This window comes from Kogia breviceps, chromosome 9, assembly GCF_026419965.1.
Source record: "Kogia breviceps isolate mKogBre1 chromosome 9, mKogBre1 haplotype 1, whole genome shotgun sequence".
In the NCBI taxonomy this organism is placed as follows: Eukaryota; Metazoa; Chordata; class Mammalia; order Artiodactyla; family Physeteridae; genus Kogia; species Kogia breviceps.
Genome location: NC_081318.1, coordinates 13,174,482 through 13,195,723, shown reverse-complemented (window position 1 = coordinate 13,195,723; position 21,242 = coordinate 13,174,482). Strand labels below are relative to the sequence as shown.

General features: G+C 45.7%; 1 protein-coding gene across 1 annotated transcript in view; it reads left to right on the top strand.

The window, feature by feature from the left end:
• The first annotated feature begins 7,999 nt into the window (after positions 1-7,999).
• The window catches only part of TMEM178B (transmembrane protein 178B), a 354,973-nt gene continuing 341,730 nt past the window's right edge, over positions 8,000-21,242 (top strand). Inside the window, exon 1 of the mRNA XM_059073504.2 lies at positions 8,000-8,465. Within this exon, the coding sequence (XP_058929487.1) occupies positions 8,084-8,465 (382 nt within the window). The 5' untranslated portion in view covers positions 8,000-8,083. The remainder of the gene's footprint in view (positions 8,466-21,242) is intronic.

Below are 21,242 nucleotides of genomic sequence, written 5' to 3'. Positions count from 1 at the left end.
GATAGTAAAAATCATGCTGTATGTGATAATGATTTATATGGTGAAAGTAATAGTATTTTTTGCATTAATTTGTCATATGTGATTGTTACAGTGCTTGAATGTAACATGTAAAATTCCAAACGTAAGTATTGCTTTAAGAATTTTATTGACACTTCCAATAGAAGTGTTATTGCCTCAGTAAAGTTTCTCCAAATTGAAATTAATTTTTAAAAAAACTATCTAGAAACTACAATGAATCAAAAACAGTTGTCAAAAACATTTGGCATTATCATTCATGGAATATAATGTTATGTGAAAATCCTGGTTATAACAATAGAATGATTTTTCTGAAATAAAAGTCAAGAAGATTAAGTCTTATGATACACATATTACAAGTTAATTATGAAGTCTTTATTTTACTCACTTTCACGTTGTTGGCCCATCAGTGCATGAGCAATCATAATTAATTTGGTTGTCTTTGATATTTTGCCAACTTTTTTTCATACAAAAACCATAACTTTACACATATTTGAAATTTCTGTCATCATAAAGGTATTTGTCAGGTAGAACGATAGAAAATTTTTAGTTAACAATTTTTCATTTGACTTTTGCCTTTTAAACATTTAGACATATGGTATGTGGGCCTCCATTTGTATGCTTGCCCTGAGCTCTTTGTTAGGGGTGAGCCTGCCTTCAGCTGAGGGGTGGTAGCGGCTTTTTGCTATCAACTTCCTGTTGCCTGCTTGGCTTCTTGGTTCTTCCATCATCCTTTAATTTTGCACAGATAAGCAGACACATGAATATTTTCTTATGTCCCTTTCTTTTTTACATGAAAGGTAAAGTCATGGGTTAAATAGTGTCCCCCCCCCAAAAGGTAGGTTGAAGTCCTTATCCTCACGCCCTCAAAATATGGCCTTATTTAGAAATAGTGTCATTGTAGATGTAATTCGTTAAGATGAGGTTATGCTGGCGTAGGCTAGGCTCTTAATCCAATGAGACTAGTGTCCTTATAAGAAGAGAGAAATTTGGAGACAGAGGAAAGGATGATGTGAGAGAAGATGTTCATGTGCTGACACAAGCAAAGACAGGAGTGAAACATCTATAAACTGGGAAATGTCAAGAATTGCCAGCAGACTCTGGAGGTCAGAAGAGGCCAGGAAGGATTGTCCCCTACAGGTTCCAGAGGGAGCATGGTCCCGCTAACAACTTGATTTTGGACTTCTAGCCTCTAGGACTGTGTGACGATACATTTCTGATGTTTTAAGACACATAGTCTGTGATACGTTGCCATAGAAACGCTAGGAAACTAATATAGGTAGTATAATGAATATACTCTTTGCCTGTTGTACAAGTGCTCTGCAGGCTAAACACCTAGAAGCACATCTGCTGGGTCATAACAAACCTGTATTTTTCATCTTAACAGCTACTCCAAATTGTCCTCCAGTGTGGCAGTGTCAGTTTACTCTCCTATCAGCCTTGCATGGGAGCACGTTTCCTTATGCCCTGGCCAACACTTGACATTAACAGACATGTAATTTTTTCCCATCTGATGGGTAAAAAGCAGTGTTTAAAAAAAAATTGTATTCCCTGATTACTAGTGAGTTTTTTTCTCATATGTTAATTTCCCATTTGGATTTCTTCGTCTGTAAATTGTCTTTTTATAACCTTTGCCCGGTTTCCTGTTGTGTTATTTGTTTTATTTCTACTAGTTTGAAATACTTCTTTATGCAGGGGATGATCTTATTCATTTTAAACGATTCCTAGTATAGGAAGAGCTTTTAAATATCAAGAATGTTTGTTGGGTTTAATTGGTTGTCTTTTCAGCTTCTAGTGAGATGATCAAATGATATTTATTTGACCTATTGATATGAGGCACCTGTAATTGTAAGAACTTTAAAAAGCAGAGCAGTTAAATATTTATGGGCAAGAGGAGTGATGCCAATGTGGGGCTTTTCAAAATATGTTTAGAGGGGCTTCCCTGGTGGCACAGTGGTTGAGAGTCCGCCTGCCGACGCAGGGGACGCGGGTTCGTGCCCCGGTCCGGGAGGATCCCACATGCCGCGGAGCGGCTGGGCCCGTGAGCCGTGGCCGCTGAGCCTGCGCGTCCGGAGCCTGTGCTCCGCAGCGGGAGAGGCCACAACAGTGAGAGGCCCGCGTACCGCAAAAAACAACAACAACAACAACAAAAAAAACAAAATATGTTTAGAGGGCTGCCTGCCTAGAACAGAGGGTGTGTCTAAGGGAATGTGATGGTCAGCTTTAGAAAACTGGCTGAAGCCTTTGTGGGGCTTTATGTGGGTTACGGAGTTTGAACTTTACTGTACAGGCAAAACGAAATCACTGCAGAATTTTGAGTAAATGACTGTAGAACTTAAGAAGATTAATATGATGCTGTGGTGGAGGAAGAAGAAAATAAAAGCAAGGAGAGGACATAGAAACCCAGGGGTGAGAGGAAAATAGCCTTTTGCCATAATGACCCTAATAAGGGAAAAAAGGAGGAAGGTAGGTAAGCACACCAGTATGACTCTGATGAGGAGAGATTTAGGAAGAAGGTCTTCGTAAGGAAAGAAGTGTGCCTATTCAAGCATAAGTACTAGCGTGTCACAGACTTGGGGGACTTTGTCAGGAGGGCTAAAGCAGAAGATAACTTTTGGGTTCCAAATAATGTCCAAGTTGTGCAAAGTTAATTAGGAAAATAGAAATAAGAATATACAGAGGGCCTGTTCTCTGGGCAATGATGTAATATTGATGGACGGCTAAGAGAAAGCACACCTCATCAACCTTTATTTTGCTTCCAATTGGCAATGTCAAGGAGAGTGGTTTTCAGACTGAAGGTGGGGTGTAGGGTAGAACAACTATGATAACTGAAGATAGTTCACAGTGGGAGAAAAAATTATAGGAGAGCATCTATCTGCTCTGTGTGAGCTGTACCCCAGGAAACTGAGAGAACTTTTAATGATATCTCTGAATCTCTGATGTTGACCTTGGAGAAAGCCTGGAGAATGTGAACTTAAAAATAGATGTGTGTGCATGCTTGTGTGTGTGTGTGTGCAAATAGAATTCCAAATTTCAAAAATGTAGACTTCACAAATTGCAAATGATCTTCATGTCATTTCGGGGCAAGATCCTAGGATAGCATTCCAAAGGGATGACTTGTAGTCTCCTAGAAGAGGAGGTGAGGATCATTGGTTCTACATGGGTCACGCACGCCATGACTGTTAGATCCAGGAGCACTATTTGATGCAAGAAGCACTAACAATCAGGAGGTATTAGAAACCCAGTAGGAGCAAGCACAAGGAGGAAATGAAGAAAGAATATTTAGCTTGGAGGGAAGAAGGCTTAGAGAGAACATGATGGCTGATGTCAAATATGAGAAAGACCATTATATGGACGAGGGATCAAGTATCTGTGGGCTTCTCAAAGGCCAATGGGTAGGATTCCAGGGACCTAGGATAAGACTCAGGATAAGGAAGACCTGTGTAACCACATGCACCATGCAGTAGTGCTGTCCAAGACAGTGATTTTTCTTTTTCTTTTTTTAAAGATTTATTTATAAATCTTTAAAATCTATTTATTTTTGGCGGTGTTGGGTCTTAGTTGCGGCATGTGGGATCTTTTTTTTTTTTTTTTGTGGTACGCGGGCCTCTTACTGTCGTGGCCTCTCCCGTTGCAGAGCACAGGCTCCGGACGCGCAGGCTCAGCGGCCATGGCTCACGGGCCTAGCCGCTCCAGGGCATGTGGGATCTTCCCGGACTGGGGCACGAACCCGTGTCCCCTGCATCGGCAGGCGGACTCTCAACCACTGTGCCACCAGGGAAGCCCATGTGGGATCTTTTGTTGCGGCGCGGTCTTCTCTCTAGCTGTGGTGTGTGGGTTTTCTCTCTCTAGTTGTGGCACGTAGGCTCCAGGGTGTGTGGGCTCTGTAGTCTGCGGCACGTGGGCTCTCTAGCTGAGGCGTGTGAGCTCAGCAGTTGTGGCGCACGGGCTTAGTTGCCCCACAGCATGTGGGATCTTAGTTCCCCGACCAGACATCGAAACCGCATGCCCTGCATTGTAAGGTGGATTCTTTACCACTGGACCACCAGGGAAGTCCCCCAAGACAGTGATTTTTCCATCACTGCAAGTGTGCTAGCAGAAGCCGGTCAGTCACTTTTTTGGGAAATGTTCTTGAAGAGATTCATGCGTTATTGTGTGGGTAACTCTAAAGTTCCTTCCAATTTTGAGCTTCTGTGATCTTAGACCAGTGTAGGTGTGAATGGGAAGGATTAGGTTGGAAATACAGAGACTGTGAAGCCGTAACTGATGAGGAATCGGAAGAAGACAGAGGGAAGAAATGTAGATCACTCAATTGAGAAAAGAAAATCCTGTAGTCATATAGTCTAGAGGAAGAATCCACCATCTTTTTAACCTCAAAGACCAGGATCATCTCCAAATGGTTTAGGGCTATCCAAGAACACTGCACTTTAAAGAAGGCCTCTAATCAGTGTCTTTCATAGGGTTTTGGGAATGGAGGACAAACATTTCGAAATACAATTTTAATGATGTTCAGAAAAGATGATGACATTGTGCATTTGGGTCCCTTCCCCCCGCAGGACTGCTTAGGAGGACCATGAGGGAGGGGCAAGGCACATCATTGGAAGCAGGCCTAAGGCACAGGCCAGGAGAAAAAGTTGAAAAGCAAAAGCAAGAAAGGAGTGGAATAATGGCAGAGACAGGAAGGATACAGACAAAATGAACAAGTACAGTTATTGCGAATAGCAGCTTCCTGGGCTTCCAGAGGTCTCAGGGGCACCTCTTTCAGCTGGTTCTCAGGAGCAGGAGAGTTGGGTACCAGGAGACTGAGGCTCTACTGGTGGCTGTGCCCTAGCTTCCCGAGTGACCTTGTAGATGTCATTTCGCCTTTCTGCCTCCTTCCTATTGTCAAAGGCAGGCCTACTGCTAACCTAAAAGTGCTCTGGGCTTTACCGAAGAAAATAGCTCCAGAAATTTAAGACATTGCCTGCCTGTGTACGAAGCGTCTGCACTTGTTTCTGTTTTTTTCAGGGTTGAGGGAGGGAGAGCGGGCACGAGGAGGGTAGAAAGAAGGAGAAGACATTGTGGCCAAAGTCTCTTAGCTCTGCCTTAGCTCCCGGCGCCGGGATCTGGCAGAGGGGACATGCCTGCAGCCCGCGACCAGCCGGGCACCCAAGAACCGAGCGGACAAACTCGGGCTCTGCTGTCCGTTCAGCGAGTCCCATTGCAGCATCAGGGACGAAAAGCGAGGCACGCCCCTCCCCCACTAGATGGCACTGAAACGCCTCGTTCGCGATTTTCAAAATGCAGGAAGGAGGAAAAAAGACAAAAAGAACATGGTGGAGGTGCGCTTATTTTGGATCGCAGGCCCAGTTGTTCAAAGCAGGGTGCCGGACCCTCTCTTTCTCTCCAGGGCAGCTCTTTACCCGGCAGTGCAGGCCCTCGGCTTTGGAATGAGGGTGAAAATGAGGAGTGAAGAACCTAAGGTTTCGACCTGGGAGGGAGGCTCCCAGCCCTGCGGCGCCGTCTCACGTGAGCCGGGCGGTGTGTGTGGGGAGATGAAGCTGGGCTCGCTCGGGGCCCACTCGCTCAAGGTCTGGGTCTACCCGCGACACCTCTCAGAGCCCTTGCAGAGCCCCAATCCAGCCCCCACCCGGATAAGAACAAAGCCCGCACCGAGGTTTCATATAACCCCACTTCCCCTCCTCAAAGCGCGAGCCCCTGGGCGTTTTCAAAATGTCTATTAAGCACCTCCCCCCCACCATGAAAATTCTGTTCCTCTTCTCTGGAAAGGATCAGTCAATTTTTTTTCTTTTCCCGCTGAGGAGGGAGGTGGAGGCAAGTGGAGGTGGGTGTGTGTCGGGGTGTCTGGCGCTGGCGTGGGGCTGGACCGGGGCTGGCGGTGACAACTCCGCGGACACGCGTTCAGCCCCGGGTGGAAACGCCTGTAGCTAATAGGATAGCGCTTGTGGTTTTCTGGGGAAAACAAAGATCAAATACAATCCAGGACATCAGCGACCGAAACCGGGGATGCAGGGAACTTCCTCAGCCCCTCTGAATGCCGACTCCGCAATAAGCAGGCTTTTCTTCGATTTAAGGGAATTTTCCACTACTGAAAAGAGATAAACAGGAGATGGAGGCAACATCCCTAATTTAATACTAATGCGTGTAAACATGCTACATACCACATATATGTATATGTGCATAAATATGGATGTGGTTGGGCACAGACCTCTCTAGACACCATTGACTTGCCTGGTCAAAGAATAAGGCTTAGACATTTTGCCTGGGAAATGGTGCACTTTATCTTTAAGAATGCTAGAAAAATAAGCGATGAGGCTCACGTTGCACGGATGACATCACTAGCTTTTGGCTGCGCGCTCCGTGTTCTCGTCTGTGGGTTTTAGCCAAGGCTGCAGCGCCCGGCGCCCGAGCGAGCACAGCCGCGGCTTCCTACAGCGCCCGCAACCGGGCGATGCGATTTCCCGAGCCTCCCGGGCGCAGCCTGGGCTCTCGCTCCCCGGCACCGGCCGAGACCGCAAGGCCCCGGAGCCGCCGCGGCTAGAGGAGGAGGCCGGGAGGGGAAGCTGAGCGACCCGGCCTCCCTCCCCCACCCTCGCCCCATTCACCTCGGCGACCACCTCGCCGGGAGCCTGATCGTGGAGCGCCGAGGCTAGGATGAGATTCTCTGCACGCTGCCGAGCGAGCCGGCACCTCAGCTCCTGGGTGGGCTGCGAAGAAAATGCTGCAATCTGAGAGCGGCTGACCCCAGCTGGGCAGCGCAGACGGGGTGCTAGAGTGCCGGGGCTCAGGTGTAAGGAGAAAGGGGGCGGATTGTGTTGAAGGGCCGGGGCAGTTGTTTCTCTGGGTACCAGCAGCTCCCGGGCAGCACGTTCCCGGGGCTACCCGGGAGCCAGATGAAGTGAGGCGGAGGCGCCGCGGGAGAGGCGGGTCTGAAGGTGGCCGGGTGGACACTCCAGGAAGAAGACGGCACTGGGGAGGGCGGCATGACGCCCCGGGGGCTGGCTGCTTGGCTGGCGGGGCGCAGCCATCGCGCGACCTGTCCATGGTGTTGAAGGCGCCCTGCGCCGAGCCCCGCGAGCCGCGCGTGGTGCGCCCTGCCGGGTGCGCCCTCCTCGGCGCAGCCCGCCTCTCGCGGCCGCGAGCTGCCGCCCCGTCGCCGCAACCCCCCGGCCAAGGCTCGTTCGGTAACGCCGTCTGGGTGACCGCACCGTCGGCCCGAGGGGCCGCCTGAATGGCGAAGCAAGAGGCAGACGACCCGGGAGCTCGCGGGGAAAGGTCGGCCAAGACCGTGTGCCGACTGGGAGCCCGCCTCTGAGCGCAGCGCGCCGGCCAGAAGGAGCAAAGGACCTGCTGGTGACCAGAGGACAGAGATTTTTGAAAACGCCTGACCCAGAGAGGAAGAACATTTCTTCTCTCGCAGACCGGAAGGGAGAGAGTGGCTGAGAGGGAGACCCAGGCGGGACGCAGGGCAGGCAGCCCTGGCATCTGGAGGTTTCCTTCGCTGGCCGGCCGCATCGCGGGTGTTTCAGTGCATCCTGTCGTCTAGCGGCTCCTCCTGATAGACTCCCTCCCCCACCCCACACCCCCCTCCCAAGAAAGCCAAGCGAGTGGGTCCCATCGCCACCCGACACAAAGAAAGCCCAGGAGCGCCGCCGCGGCCGAGGGCACTCGGTGTTTGGTTTCCGGCCCCAGGGCAGCGGCGCCCGAAGCGCGGCTGAGTGCGGCCGCGGCCGTTCCGGAGCAGTCGCTTCCTGCCGAGCCGGGAGGGGGCGGGAGGCGGCCGTGTCTGGCTCGCCGCCGCCTGAGGCTGCACCTGCTCCGCAGGATGCGCAGAGGCTTGCCGGAGCCTCTCCGGATGAGAACTTTTTAGGCTGCCCGCCCGCGTTCCCGCAGTCCCTGGGCTGCGCAGCGGCAGCCGGGGGCCGAGGGGACGCCGCTGCGCGAGCCCCCCTCCCGCCCCCCTCCCCCTCCTTGGCTCGGCAGCCCGCCCGCAGCTGTGTTCCGGGCGCGCGGAGGGAAGGCGAGGCTGCGGCGGGTCATGCCCACGGTGTAGCCGCGAAGCGGAGGCATGGCTGCCGGAAGGTTCCTGCTCTACACGGGCCTCTCGCTAGCGCTTTGCGCCCTGGGCATGCTGGCCGTGGCCGTCTGCTCAGACCACTGGTACGAGACGGACGCCAGGAAGCACAGGGACAGGTGCAAGGCCTTCAACACGCGCCGGGTCGACCCTGGCTTCATTTACAACAATAACAACAACTTGCCGCTCCGCGCCAGCCGCTCGCGCCTGGACCGCTGGGAGGGCACACTCCTCCGGGCCCGGAATCGCCGGCAGCTCTTCGCCATGAGCCCCGCCGACGAGTGCAGCCGGCAGTACAACTCCACCAACACGGGCCTCTGGAGGAAGTGCCATCGACAGGGCTTCGACCCGGAGATCGCAGCCCTGATTCGGAAAGGTAAGCGCTCGCCGCGAAGCGTGGCACTGCGGAGAGACCGGCGCCTCTGGGCCGGGCAGCCCTCTCCTCCCTTGCGCGGCCGCAGTCTCTCAGGCCTCCTGGTTCCAGGAGGTCAGGTTATCCAGGCTCGGCTGAGCCTTGCAGTGGCCAGATCTTGCCTCCGAGTAGCTGGTAATGGAGGCTTACCTCTCTCTACCCGGCCTCTTGTCTTGCGTTTTGTCTGGTGGGGATTCCGGTAGAATCTCATGGTCCAGGGTTTTTACACAGGGAAATGGCTTCAGTAGTCTCTGAAAAGGAAGGGAATCTATAATGTTCTGCTTTTAGTAGAGGAAGCCCTTTAAGAGTGATTTGTCGGCGTAGACACACTCCTAGTTTTAATCTTTGTTTTAGATGTGGTTGAACTGATTCATCAAGGGAAATTTGGGAAAACATCTCACAGAGAAGGCCTTATTCATGCCGGAGGGGTTTAAGTGCTATGCTATACTGGGCATACTGCAGGCATTGGTCATATAAACATTAATAAATCACAGCCCCTGCCCTGTTTCACCCCAAAAGCCCGTTGACCTGTAGCATCATACCACAATTCATGATTTCTCATTTTGAGAAAGTGGTTGACAAAAGTGTCTTAGGCACATTGAATGTGAGCAAGATCTAATAAGCACACAAAAAGTAGTTCTTCCAGCAGCACCAAAGTGGGTACTTCAGAGGAAAAAATACTATTATCAGAAGATTTGTATAAAAAATGCCCAAAGTATACCAAAACAGAAAACAAACTGCATTTGCTAATGATAAAAATTTATTTGATACTTTAATACGATCACATACATTTTTAAAAGTCTGTTCATCTGATGCAGTTTGTAAATCTTACATGATTTATACTTTGGAGACTATCCTGTTCCGTTAGCCTACTGAGATATTGTTTTGATGTATACTAATATTGCTCTGAAGAAGGGAATATGCATCCTGAAGTATGCATCGATGGTAGCTGCACACTGGAAGATGTGCTGCAATTTTATAAGTCTTGTTCCCCGCACCTCCCTTCATTTTCTTCATCTATTAAGTGGTGATACCAAAGTGAAAACAATGATGTTATCTGCAAAGTCTTTGTGTCCAAGATACCAAGCAGTTTCTTAATGTCTCAATAATTATAATGCAAGTTTGCTGCTGTTTTTAAATCTTATATGTGAGAACTGATATCCTTTGATTTATAAAAATGTTGAAATGGATCAGAAAAATGTTCTTAATTTGAAAAAAAAAAGTCAATCGTTTAAGAAAGACAAACAGTGGGTATGGATTTAGATTTCGGTGGGGTAGGTCCAGAAAGAGAATCCATCTTAATGTTTGTTTTACAGCTTCTGTAGAGTGACGAGGGATTTTAGCTGATTTATGTTAAGAATGTGTTACTATTACAAATATCACATCTACTTCATGGTTAGACTCTTATTAGAGCAGGGTGTCCCGCTTGGAGCTCTACAGCTTTGTCAAGCTGTACAGGATATTAGAGAATTGCAGAAGAGAACAACTTGTGTTTGGATTTAGAAGTGGGAAAACAAGACGAAGCAGAATAGTTTTTGACAATGGGTGACTTTGTAGCAGTTTTCAAATTCTCAAGATTCAGAAAATGTTGTTTTATGCATCATTTTCTGCTTTCATTAAAATTGGAATGGGGGGAAGTTAGCTGACATGTGAGGAAGAATTCATGTTAATAATGACTGAAAAACACTGGTAGGACTTGCTGAAGGACATTCTTGGATTTCCTTTCTTGAACATCTCCTGGAACAAGACTGGTATCCTTCTGTCTGGTACTGGTTAACGCCACTTAGAAAAAGGGGGATGGAATTCATGGCTCCTGGTGGTTCCATTGAGAGCTTTGATTCCATGTTGCTCTGCTTGGCGATCCGACTAGAAAGGTTGACTTGGTCTGTGCACCAGAGGGATTGGTTACCATAGTGACATGTTCTTCCGGTGAAGCTGGAAACACAGTGACAGGGAAAGGGGTAGGGGAAGGATGTACAACATTTTGACTTTGTATCGACTGATTTTTCATTGAAGCAACAGAAAATGGACCAGCAGGGGGATTGAATACACTGATACCTAGAGTTGGGAGGGCACTGTATTTCTCTTGAACCAATGCAAACGCTGTTCCCCATCACCCAAAATACAGCAATCACTGTCAGCTGCAAGCCCTTGCTTACCATGGCTGTTTTTGTCCATTTGACATCCTTGTTAGTTATTGAGATAGATGGCATGCCAGCCTTACAAATCTTGAGAGACTTAAGGTCACTATCTTCATTTTTAATCTCAAAACATAATCTTTGAAAGCCGGATCTGCTTTTTCTAAGTAGTGATGGACACATTTTGGAAATAAGTGCATCTTATATTGGGAGAATTCACAAGCAATTCCAATGGCACATAGAATGTAGCCTCTAGACTTAATGTTCCTTCTAGAAGTACAGATTTGAGAAGGAATTAAAAAATAAATTGATATCCCTATATTTACTTTTAGGACACCTTAAGGAAAGATATTTCTCTCATGGTATTCATCAGCAGCCTCAAAAGCTATCTTAGGCCTTTGTCTGTTTTGGAAACATCTTCGATTAAAATTCTGGAGATATGTGTTGGGCAGGGGGAAAGGGAAATCAGAGAAAAGACTGCTTAAAATCTGTCAATATTATGGGAAAATTAGAGATTTATCTAAATGATCATATAGCCCTAAAGAACTCAATCATTTGTTGAATCAATGTTCATTACATTAGAAAGTGCTGTTTTTGCATTTTACAATAAAACCACCTAATTAATAAGAAAACAAAAGTCAAATCCATACCTGATTTGAAGGTAAAGTCCTTTGGATTCATATTCTTTCTGGAATCCGTTTCTTGCCCTGCTGACATGACTGTACCCACAGAAAGGCATTTCTGATCACTGTGTATTTATTTGTTTGTCTTATTGAACCCTAAGTTCCTGGAGGACAGGAAAGATAATCATTTGTAAAATACATCCGCTAGATGCTTGGTACTTGGGAAATATACAAATTAGGTTCACAGAAACTTATCCATCAAGAGCTTATTCTAATTGTAGGAACACTGTGTGGGAATCCAAATAAAGGATTAGTCAGAAAATTATGATAGAAAATGAACCAGTGTAGCTCTCAGGGCAGGTTAGTATTGCAACAGAGGCTACATAATTTAACAAGGAGGATTTCTTGAGCTTTTAAAAGCTTTGCTAAGGAATAGAGGTAACACAGTAGAGTTTTGGATAACGCATGTCATTGAAAAAACACATATCATACACAATCATTATTTTTCACATTAGGTAAGATTTTAATTATTTCCTTTTCGAGGGTAGGATTTGGGTAGAGGGTGTAGCAAGGATCAGTCACTGTTGAATTCCCACCTGTGTCCGTACTGGTGTCCTCTTGTCTTCCTGCTTTTCAACCTCATCTGTATCTCCCTAGTAAGTCACTGCACTGGTGACAGATCAATAGCAGGATCAGCTTCTGAAATCCAAGAGACTTCCAGGCCCTTAGGAGGACCAGCTACAGGTAGGATTTTGTTCCAGGGAACATGTATATTCTTTGGTTAGTACTGAAATCTTATATTGATATGGCTTGAAATCAGCAGACCTTCAACTGAGACTCTAAGAACTTTTTTATTATTTGAAAATAAGCCTTCTAATAGAATTTGACCTAAATGTTTTTCATAATCATGGAGTGATGGTCAATGTTCTGAAGTATATTTGAATGGAACATTGCACGTATTCACAAATTAATAATGTTACTCAGCAAATATTTACTGCACATGTATTATGGGATGGGCACATATCACTAGAATGAAGAGGGAATAAGACCCGCTCCTTACAATTCCCGTAGTCTGTTAGTGTCACATAGAATAAGTGACAAGTACAAGACACTGAGAGCAACAGAAACAGATGCAGAGAAACAGAGGAGGTGGTGCTGGATTGTGTCTGCAGTGGGATGAGGTCAGGCGGGAAGGAGTTAGGGAGAGTTGCCCCGAGGAAATGAAATTTGAACAAGATTTTCATGAAGTTTGGAGGTGGATGGGGAGGAAGGGGATTTCAGGCCAAGAGGCCAGCATATGCACAGCCATGGAGGTGTGAACCAGCAGTTTGGCTATGTGAGTGTTGATTTCTGGGGCGAGGGAGAGGAGCAGACCAACAGCTGGAGAGCGGGCGAGGGCCAAGTCAAGGAGCTTGTGAGCTCAGATCTCCTGTAGCAGTGCGGCCCATAGGATGGCCGCCAGCCACACGCGGCTACTTAACTTAAAATAACCAAAATTAAATAAAATTTAAAAATCACTTCTTTATTCACATTGGTCACATTACAGATGCTCAGTAGCTGTATGTATCTAGTAGCCATCATTTCAGACAGTGCAGATTAGAGAATGTTTCCATCACCACACACAGAAAGTTCTATGGGACAGGGCGACATGGAGCCTATAGCCTCTAAGGGCAAGCGCATACTTTATTTCAGATGAGGATAATTGAACATGGTAACTTGGGCTTAAATTTAAGAGTATTATTCTACACCTGAAGAAACTTTGCTACTTGAATGTTTCACAGAAGGTTTTAGTTCATGGTCAGTTGTGCTAAATCTATATTTTATTAATTTTCCATGTTTTTCTTTTAAAATAAATTTAATTAATTAATTAATTTATTTATTTTTGGCTGCATTGGGTCATCATTGCTGCACGTGGGCTTTTCTCTAGTTGTGGCGAGCGGGGGCCACTCCTCGCTGCGGTGCGCGGGTCTCTCCCGTTGTGGCACGCGGGCTCAGTAGCTGTGGCTCATGGGCTCCAGGCGCGCGGGCTTCAGTAGTTGTGGCGCACGGGCCTAGTTGCTCCGTGGCATGTGGGATCTTCCCGGACCAGGGCTGGAACCCGTGTCCCCTGCATTGGCAGGCGGATTCTTAACCACCGCGCCACCAGCAAAGCCCCTAATTTTCCATGTTTGACTCACAGAATTCTCTTCTCTCCTTTCCCTCTCCTGACTCCATTCAAGTAACTTGCAAAGTTGACTGGGTGGGAAGATTAATAGTAGTCAGACTTGGTACCAGGTACTCTGCTAAGAGTTTTACATATATTAGCTAACTTATTCTTCGTAAATCTGCTCTGAAGTGGGTATTATTGTTATTTATCTCTATTCTACAGTTGAGGAAACTGAGACACACAAAGCTCCATTAACTTACCACAGCTCATGATAAGGAAATGGAGTTGTCAGGATTTGAATTCTGGCTCCTGGTTTGGAGACTCACCCACCCCACTCTCCTGTCACCATAGAGTCTGTCGGGGCAGGGGTGGGGGGAGAAGAGGCTGGTATACTGCTTCCCCAAACTAAAAAAGAAATAGGGTCCCTTTGCTGTACACCTGAAACTAACACAACTTTGTAAATCAACTTCAATAAGAAATAAATTAAACTTGCTATTTCAAAGATATAACAAAGTAGGAAGTAATTTTAGAATCCACAAAGGTGAGACCTGCTGGAGGGCTCCAGCTTAGCACTGAGAGGAAGGTCATTTCAAAGCGAAGCATCTCACCTTGCCTTGAGACTCACCGACAGAAGCTTGTCCACCTTTTGTTCTGTGATTTTGAGGTTTTCTTTTGAGTGTTCGTTTTGTTCACCGTGGTAGATGCTGAGGTGATAGAAATGAAGGACATACACTTTCATTCCACAAATATTTATTGACGGCCTAGAGGCTGGTATTGTGGAGAAGCTTACATTCCGTGGGGGGAGAGACAAACAATAAATAAATACAGATGGAATAAAAAGAATATCTAATGAACTAATCAATATATAATATAATGTGCAGTATACTGTGAATGCTGTGAAGTGTCTTTGCCCTTGGGAAGCACAAAGGGGAAGGTGGACAAGTAAGCCAAAAATTAAATAGTTGTATTAGTTTGGGTTTCATAATATCCAGAGGCTTTACCTGGCCACAGGCAGACACACACAAAACCCACGGTCTGTGTATAAGGTGTGCGTCCCCGTGCATATGTGTTATATGTGTGTGTTGGAGGAGAACAAAGAATCATCATGTGGTTCTTGTCCTGAGGGAGCTTATGCTCCAGCTCATGGTTTCCCAAGTTCATTGTCACGTGTGGGTGGATCAGGGTCTTGTGCAGGAGGTCACGTCTGTATCAACTGGATCAGGAATCAGCTGGTCAGGGAACTCAAGGGTGAGCTCATGTTATTGAACCAACAAAGTCAAGGGCCTTATTTCTGTTGCAGAAGGTGAGTTTATTTATTCTTTTACTGTACGGTAGGTAAGGATCAATTAGAAGATCGATTCTGTATATTCCGCTTTGGATTGTCAGTTAAAAATATTTTCTCCTTCTTTGCTATTTGTAGGTGATCCTAGGCCTTCAGGCAGAATCCTAAACACACTCTGGGTTAGTTTGACCCTTCACACACACACACACACACACACACACACACACACACACGCATGCATGCAAGCACACACGCAGGTACACATCTAGACATTAGACAGTAGAGTCACTAATGTTCATTCAGATGCAGATACTTTTATAACTACTTACCCCAAAAAAATACACAGAGAGAGAAGGGAGTGCATGACTTGGTAGATGAGTGGACAGAACATTTATTCTAACATCTTGGTTGGATGTCTGCTGTTTCTGAGAGAATGCATACATTCTTTTAAAGGGCTTTGTTTCCGCAAGTGTAAAAGAGTGGGTTTGGATTGTAAAAATATGAAACCTTTTCACATTTGACGAGAAAGTTAAATTTGTGTGATAGAGAGTAAATAAAGGGTGAATGGTTGAGAGAAGGTGAAAGAGAGGGATGGGAGAACAGGGGCAGGAAAGGGAGAGAAAGAGAGCAAATTGAGAGACAGAGACGGAGATGCTTCTGAAGAGATCATGGCGGACTGCCAGTTTGTAAAAGGAAGAGGTGGGAAACAAAGCAGCTAATCCCACACGAATGTAGGACCTTGTAATAAGAAGTCACTCTTTCTCTTGGGGTTAAAAATCTGAAAAGTTAATGGAGGAAGGTGGTGTTGGTAGCACAACAGTGTGGATATACTTAATTCCACGAAGCCATACTCTTAAAAATGCTTAAGATGATAAAGTTTATGTTATTTGTGTTTTAACACAATTACAATAAATAAATAAGTTAATTAGAAGAATTTAAAAACTTAATAGAGAAAGGAACTGGATTCCCGGTATGTAGAATGCTTCAAAACCGAGGATCTTCATTTATTCAACACATTTTTTTTAGCACCTACTGTGTGCCAGGCACTAGCTCAGATATGTTTGGGACACAGAAGTTAATAAAACAGACATAATCCCTGTTTTCATAGGGCTTACCTTGACACACCTTCAAGGATTGTATTTTTTTTCTAAACAAAACTTTTCAAGAACACCGGTATGTAAAACAAGTAAAAGTAATGAATATGTTCCTCGGGTCATTTAAAAACCATTGTGTGGTAAAGAACACTTCACTGTGTTTATTCTAAAAATGTCTATTGAGTACCAACTATTTCAGGCACATTACTTGGGGTAGAGGAGCCTGAGTGAAATACATAGCTCCTGTCCTCCGAGAGACAAAAAAAGGTAGTATACAAGAAGACTAACAAATACAAACCCCAAGGTTTTTTTTTTTTTTTTAATATTTTAATTTTATTGGAGTATAGTTGATTTAAAATGTTGTGTTAGTTTCAGGTGTACAGCAGAGTGATTCAGTTATACATAAACATATACTCATTCTTTTTTAGATTCTTTTCTCATATAGGTTATCACAGAATATTGAGTAGAGTTCCCTGTGCTGTACAATACATCCCCATTGGTCATCTATCCTATGTAATAGTAGAGTGCATGAGTTCATCTCAAACTCCTGATTTATTCCTCCCCCACCGTGTTTCCTCTTTGGTAACCATAAGTTTGTTTACAATATTGATAAGTCTGCTTCTGTTTTGTAAATAAGTTCATTTGTATCTTTTTAAAATTTATTTTATTTATTTATTTATTTATTTTTTTGTGGTACGCGGGCCTCTCACTGTTGTGGCCTCTCCCGTTGCGGAGCGCAGGCTCCGGACGCGCAGGCTCAGTGGCCATGGCTCACGGGCCCAGCCGCTCCGCGGCATGTGGGATCTTCCCGGATCAGGGCATGAACCCGTGTCCCCTGCATCGGCAGTTGGATTCTCAACCACTGCGCCACCAGGGAAGCCCTGTATCTTTTTTTAAAAAAAATTAGATTACACATATGAGTGATACCCTATGATATTTGTCTTTCTCTGTCTGACTTACTTCATTTAGTATGACAATCTCTAAGTCCATCCACGTCTCTACAAGTGACCCAATTTCATTCCTTTTTATGGCTGAGTAATAGTCCACTGTATATATGTGCCACAACTTCTTTATCCATTCCTCTGTTGATGGACATTTAGGTTGCTTTCATGTCTTGGCAATTGTAAATAGAGCTGCAATGAACATTGGGGTACATGACTCTTTTTGAATTATGGTTTTCTCAGGGTATATGCCCAGTAGTGGGATTGCTGGGTCGTATGGTAGTTCTATTTTTAGTTTTTTAAGGAGCCTCCATACTGTTTTCCATAGTGGCTGTACCAATTTACATTCCCACCAACAGTGTAGGAGGGTTCCCTTTTCTCCATACCCTCTGCAGCATTTGTTGTTTGTAGATTTTCTGATGATGGCCTTTCTGACCGGTGTGAGGTGATACCTCATTGTAGTTTTGATTTGAATTTCTCTGATAATTAGTGGTGTTGAGCATCTTTTCATGTGCTTTTTGGCCATCTGTATGTCTTCTTTGGAGAACTGTATATTTAGATCTTCTGCCCATTTTTTGATTGGCTTCTTTGGTTTTTTTTGACATAGAGCTGCATGAGCTGTCTGTTTATTTTGGAGATCCAAGTTTGGTTCTTTGAGAGATTTATGTGTTGGGGGCCTGAGTGATTCTTGAGTTTTGGAGGAGTTAGAGGAAGCTTTGCAGAAAAGGGGACATCTAGTCCTAACATGTACTTAGAGAGGTTAACTGTGGGTTGATAAGGTGAAAGTCTTAGCCTCATTTAAAAATGATTAATTAATAATGACAAGGCAATAACTTGTCCAGTCTGCTTTCCACCCACCTTTGTCCCCCAGACTCCTAGTCCTTCTTCCAAGAGACAGCTGTTGCTACCAGATTTTAAGAAATCATATCAGAGATATTCTGTTCAGCAGTATTTAAAAATACCAGCAAGAAAAAATATAAGTCAGGCAATGAACAGGGGATTTAAGGATGAAAAAAGTTTATTTTTTTTTGTAAATCCGTATACACAGAAATGATGTTTAAGGTGATTCCAGGAGTCACTAGGAATCTTCTACAGGTGATGTTTATTTTAAGTGGAGGCTGCTGTTGGCATTCAGAGAAGTTTGACAGATTTGCTGCTTTTATGGGAGAGTGCAGTATCTGAATTATTTCAATTGATTTTTTTTTTTTTTTTGGTGTCCAAGTAGTTTGCCAAGAAAAGGCACTTTACTTTATATTAGGTCATCTTCATAAATTTATATCATTTCCTACGTTTGAAAATGCCCTGCTGTTCTATATCCTGAAGTTCACTGTGCTGGACACTTTATTTGCTCTAGAGCAATCTCTCATTCAGTTTTGCCCTCAATTTCTTTTCATCTTCATAATAGCAATTCTATTTAGTCAGACACAACTCTTATTCCCCAAGGCTCTGGAGTATTTTGCACACCTGGATGGAATAGGGTAATTTTTACCTTGAAGAAGCTCTGCACTCATATGCTGCTGTATGTTAACTAATACAACATCGGATACCATCCCGTGAGGCTGAAGATACATGTGCCTTGTCGCCTGGCACTTCTACCCCTGGCTATATACTCATGAGTCCATGGAACACATCCAAGACTCTCCACGGCGTCACTGTCTTATAATAATAAAATAAATAAGTCAACAAGAAGGAAAAACTTGTATTCATGAATAGGAGAATGGATAATAGGTATGGTATGTTCATACAGTGGAAACTACCACTGTGTGTTTAAAATAAATATACTAGATCTACGTATTTCCAAATGAATAAACATAAAATTTGAGTGAAAAGATCAGTGTGCAGAAGGAAATGAAGGATATGATGCTCTTTATTGAGAAGCTCAAAAACAGATCAAATAACATTAGATATTGTTTATTTGCCTTGTGTTTATGAAAATATGCATGTGACTGATAAACACAAAATGAAGGATCATGTTTATCTTTCTCAGGGCAAGAAAAGAAATGGAATTGGGGCGGTGCTTTCATCTGTGATATTTTATTTCTTGAAAAACGGAGAAGATCTGAAGTAACTGGGGCGCACACATTCACGCAGGCTGAAGCTACTTGGAAAGTTGCCGTTCTGACCAAAAAAAGTTAACATTTTATTCAGTGTTCAGGGGGCAGGTTCTTTAAAGAAAATTCTTGGAAAACTTTGCTTTGAGGCAATCTGTGAGTGACTTTTGTAAGTAGTAGCAAAGAGGAGAATCGGGTAACCTTTAACCAACAGTTTTCACCGAAAGTAGCTCCCGGGGAAGGGTTTAGAAAGGATAAAATCATGTTTTACTCCCTTCTGATGTGATGTAAGAAGAGGAAATCAGGGCTTTAAAACGACTTATTTGTGAGAGAGAGACTTGTGTACGTGTCACTCCCTGCTTTGTAGATTTCCCGCAGCTTGTGGAGAAAAACCAAGAGTTCTAAGGGCCAGCAAGTTAAACCAAAGCCACGCCTCCAATGAACTTGATCAGACATTGAACGTTAATAGCTAAGGCACGGAGACAGAGAGAGCGGGACAAACCAGAGACTGAGCACGAACGCCTGGAAAGGCATGTGAACCCTAAGGGAGGAACTCACATAAACGAGGAAAGGAAAAGCTAAGGATTGTTAGGAAGGAATCAGAATTGTAGTCTTAAAATTGTGAGGATGACTTCAGCCCGGAGCCCGTCTGCTGCGGTAATGGTGTGTTCCCACGCCATACAAATTCCAGCTGGAACAGGAAAGTCCCATTGGAATTACAGCAAGGGTCCCATTTTCACCTGATAATGCTTTTAAAACACCAAAGCTGGGCCTGAAGTTACTAGGGATCACGAAAGTCCTAGGGGGTTTCAGGGGTGTTGAAGCTGAATAACTGCCGCGATCATGTTTTAGTAACCACAGGGCTAAAGAGACGCCCACATGTAGCTCTGGGCAGGCCTGCACTGCCAGGTCCCAGGTGGCTGAACTGCTTTATTCATTATGCTCTGCTGGGATGCTCTCCCTGCTCACCCTTAAAGGAACGACTTTGGGAAGGGCTGACCTCTGTGTTTCCAGCCTCTCCCTCTCTCTCCCTCCTCCCGGAATGGGTTAACAGAAGCGAAACAGAAGATCGTCTTGCTTTGGCCCTTTTTCTTTTCAGGCGTGGCCTCCCCTCCTTGCCTGGGTTTCTTGTCTTCTTCACCTTCACCTTCAGTGCACTTTGAGGCCCCTGCCAATGGGTTTCCTCCCCGACCCCCCAAGCTGGGACTGCTCCTTCTCTTTGAAAACTTCACCTCCCCTGGCTTTGAGGACACCGTTCTCTCTTGGTCTGCTTCTGTCTTGGTTCTTAACCCCTCTCGGTCACCGGCTCTTCTTTCTCAGCCCGTGTGAGTGTTCTCCAGGGTACCACTTTTTCTTCTCACCCTTCGCCCTCTTCTTGAGCCACCTCCTTCATGCCCAGGGCCAATTTCAGCCCTTGATGTTCACAACCTGTTGCACTGGGAATCTCTCACTCAGACCTTCCACCCAAACATCTCGCCTGTTGGCTATCTCCACTTGGAGGTTGCATGGGTCCAGAAGAACCTATTTTCTCTCTTTCCCCCAGAGTCATTCCTCTTTCATTTCCCTCCATCTAGGAGAATGATATCACTTCCTCTCTCCTTGCCCAAACCAGAAACTTGAGAGTCATCCTTAGGGATCTCTCCATTCTTGCCCTCCTCATCCGAGCAGTGAACAAGTCACTTTTCCTGCTGATACGTTCATGCTCACCTCCCCATGCTTTATGGGCATCGCTGCTGCGGTGAGGTCCTCCTCACCTGTATTCTTTTGTGTGTGTGTGTGTGTGTGTGTGTGTGGTACGCGGGCCTCTCACCGCCGTGGCCTCTCCCATTGCGGAGCGCAGCCTCCGGACGCACAGGCTCGGCGGCCATGGCTCACGGGCCCAGCCGCTCCACGGCACGTGGGATCCTCCCGGACCGGGGCACGAACCCGCGTCCCCTGCATCGGCAGGCGGACTCCCAACCACCGCGCCACCAGGGAAGCCCTCACCTGTATTCTTGTAGCATTCTCTATTTGGTTTCCCTGTTCTCTAATCTCATCTCCTGTAAATGCTTTCTATATCGAGTGATTAAAAACAATGTAAATCTAATCATGTTATCGCTTTGCTCAAAACCCTTCAGTGGCACCTCTCAGCCTGTCAGTCCCAATAAGGTCCATAATCTTCACCTTGGCACATAAGGCTTCACAGGTCTGGAAACATTCTCCCCTCCCCACGCCCCAGCCTGCCCATCTCATCCTTTTGTCTGCTTCTCTCCATGCCAGCATGCTCTCTTCCAGCCCTGATGAAGGACTCCTGGGTCCCCAAGCAGGCTAAGCTGTTGGATGCCTTGGGAGCCTTTGTTTATGAAGTGTCTTCCTTCTCCTGGAAGTCCCTGTCCCTGCTCACGGCCACCCCCAAGTCAGCCTGGCCAACACCTTCTTATCCTTTAGGCGTCAGCCTTCAGCCCCTCCTCCTAGTCTTGCTTGGGG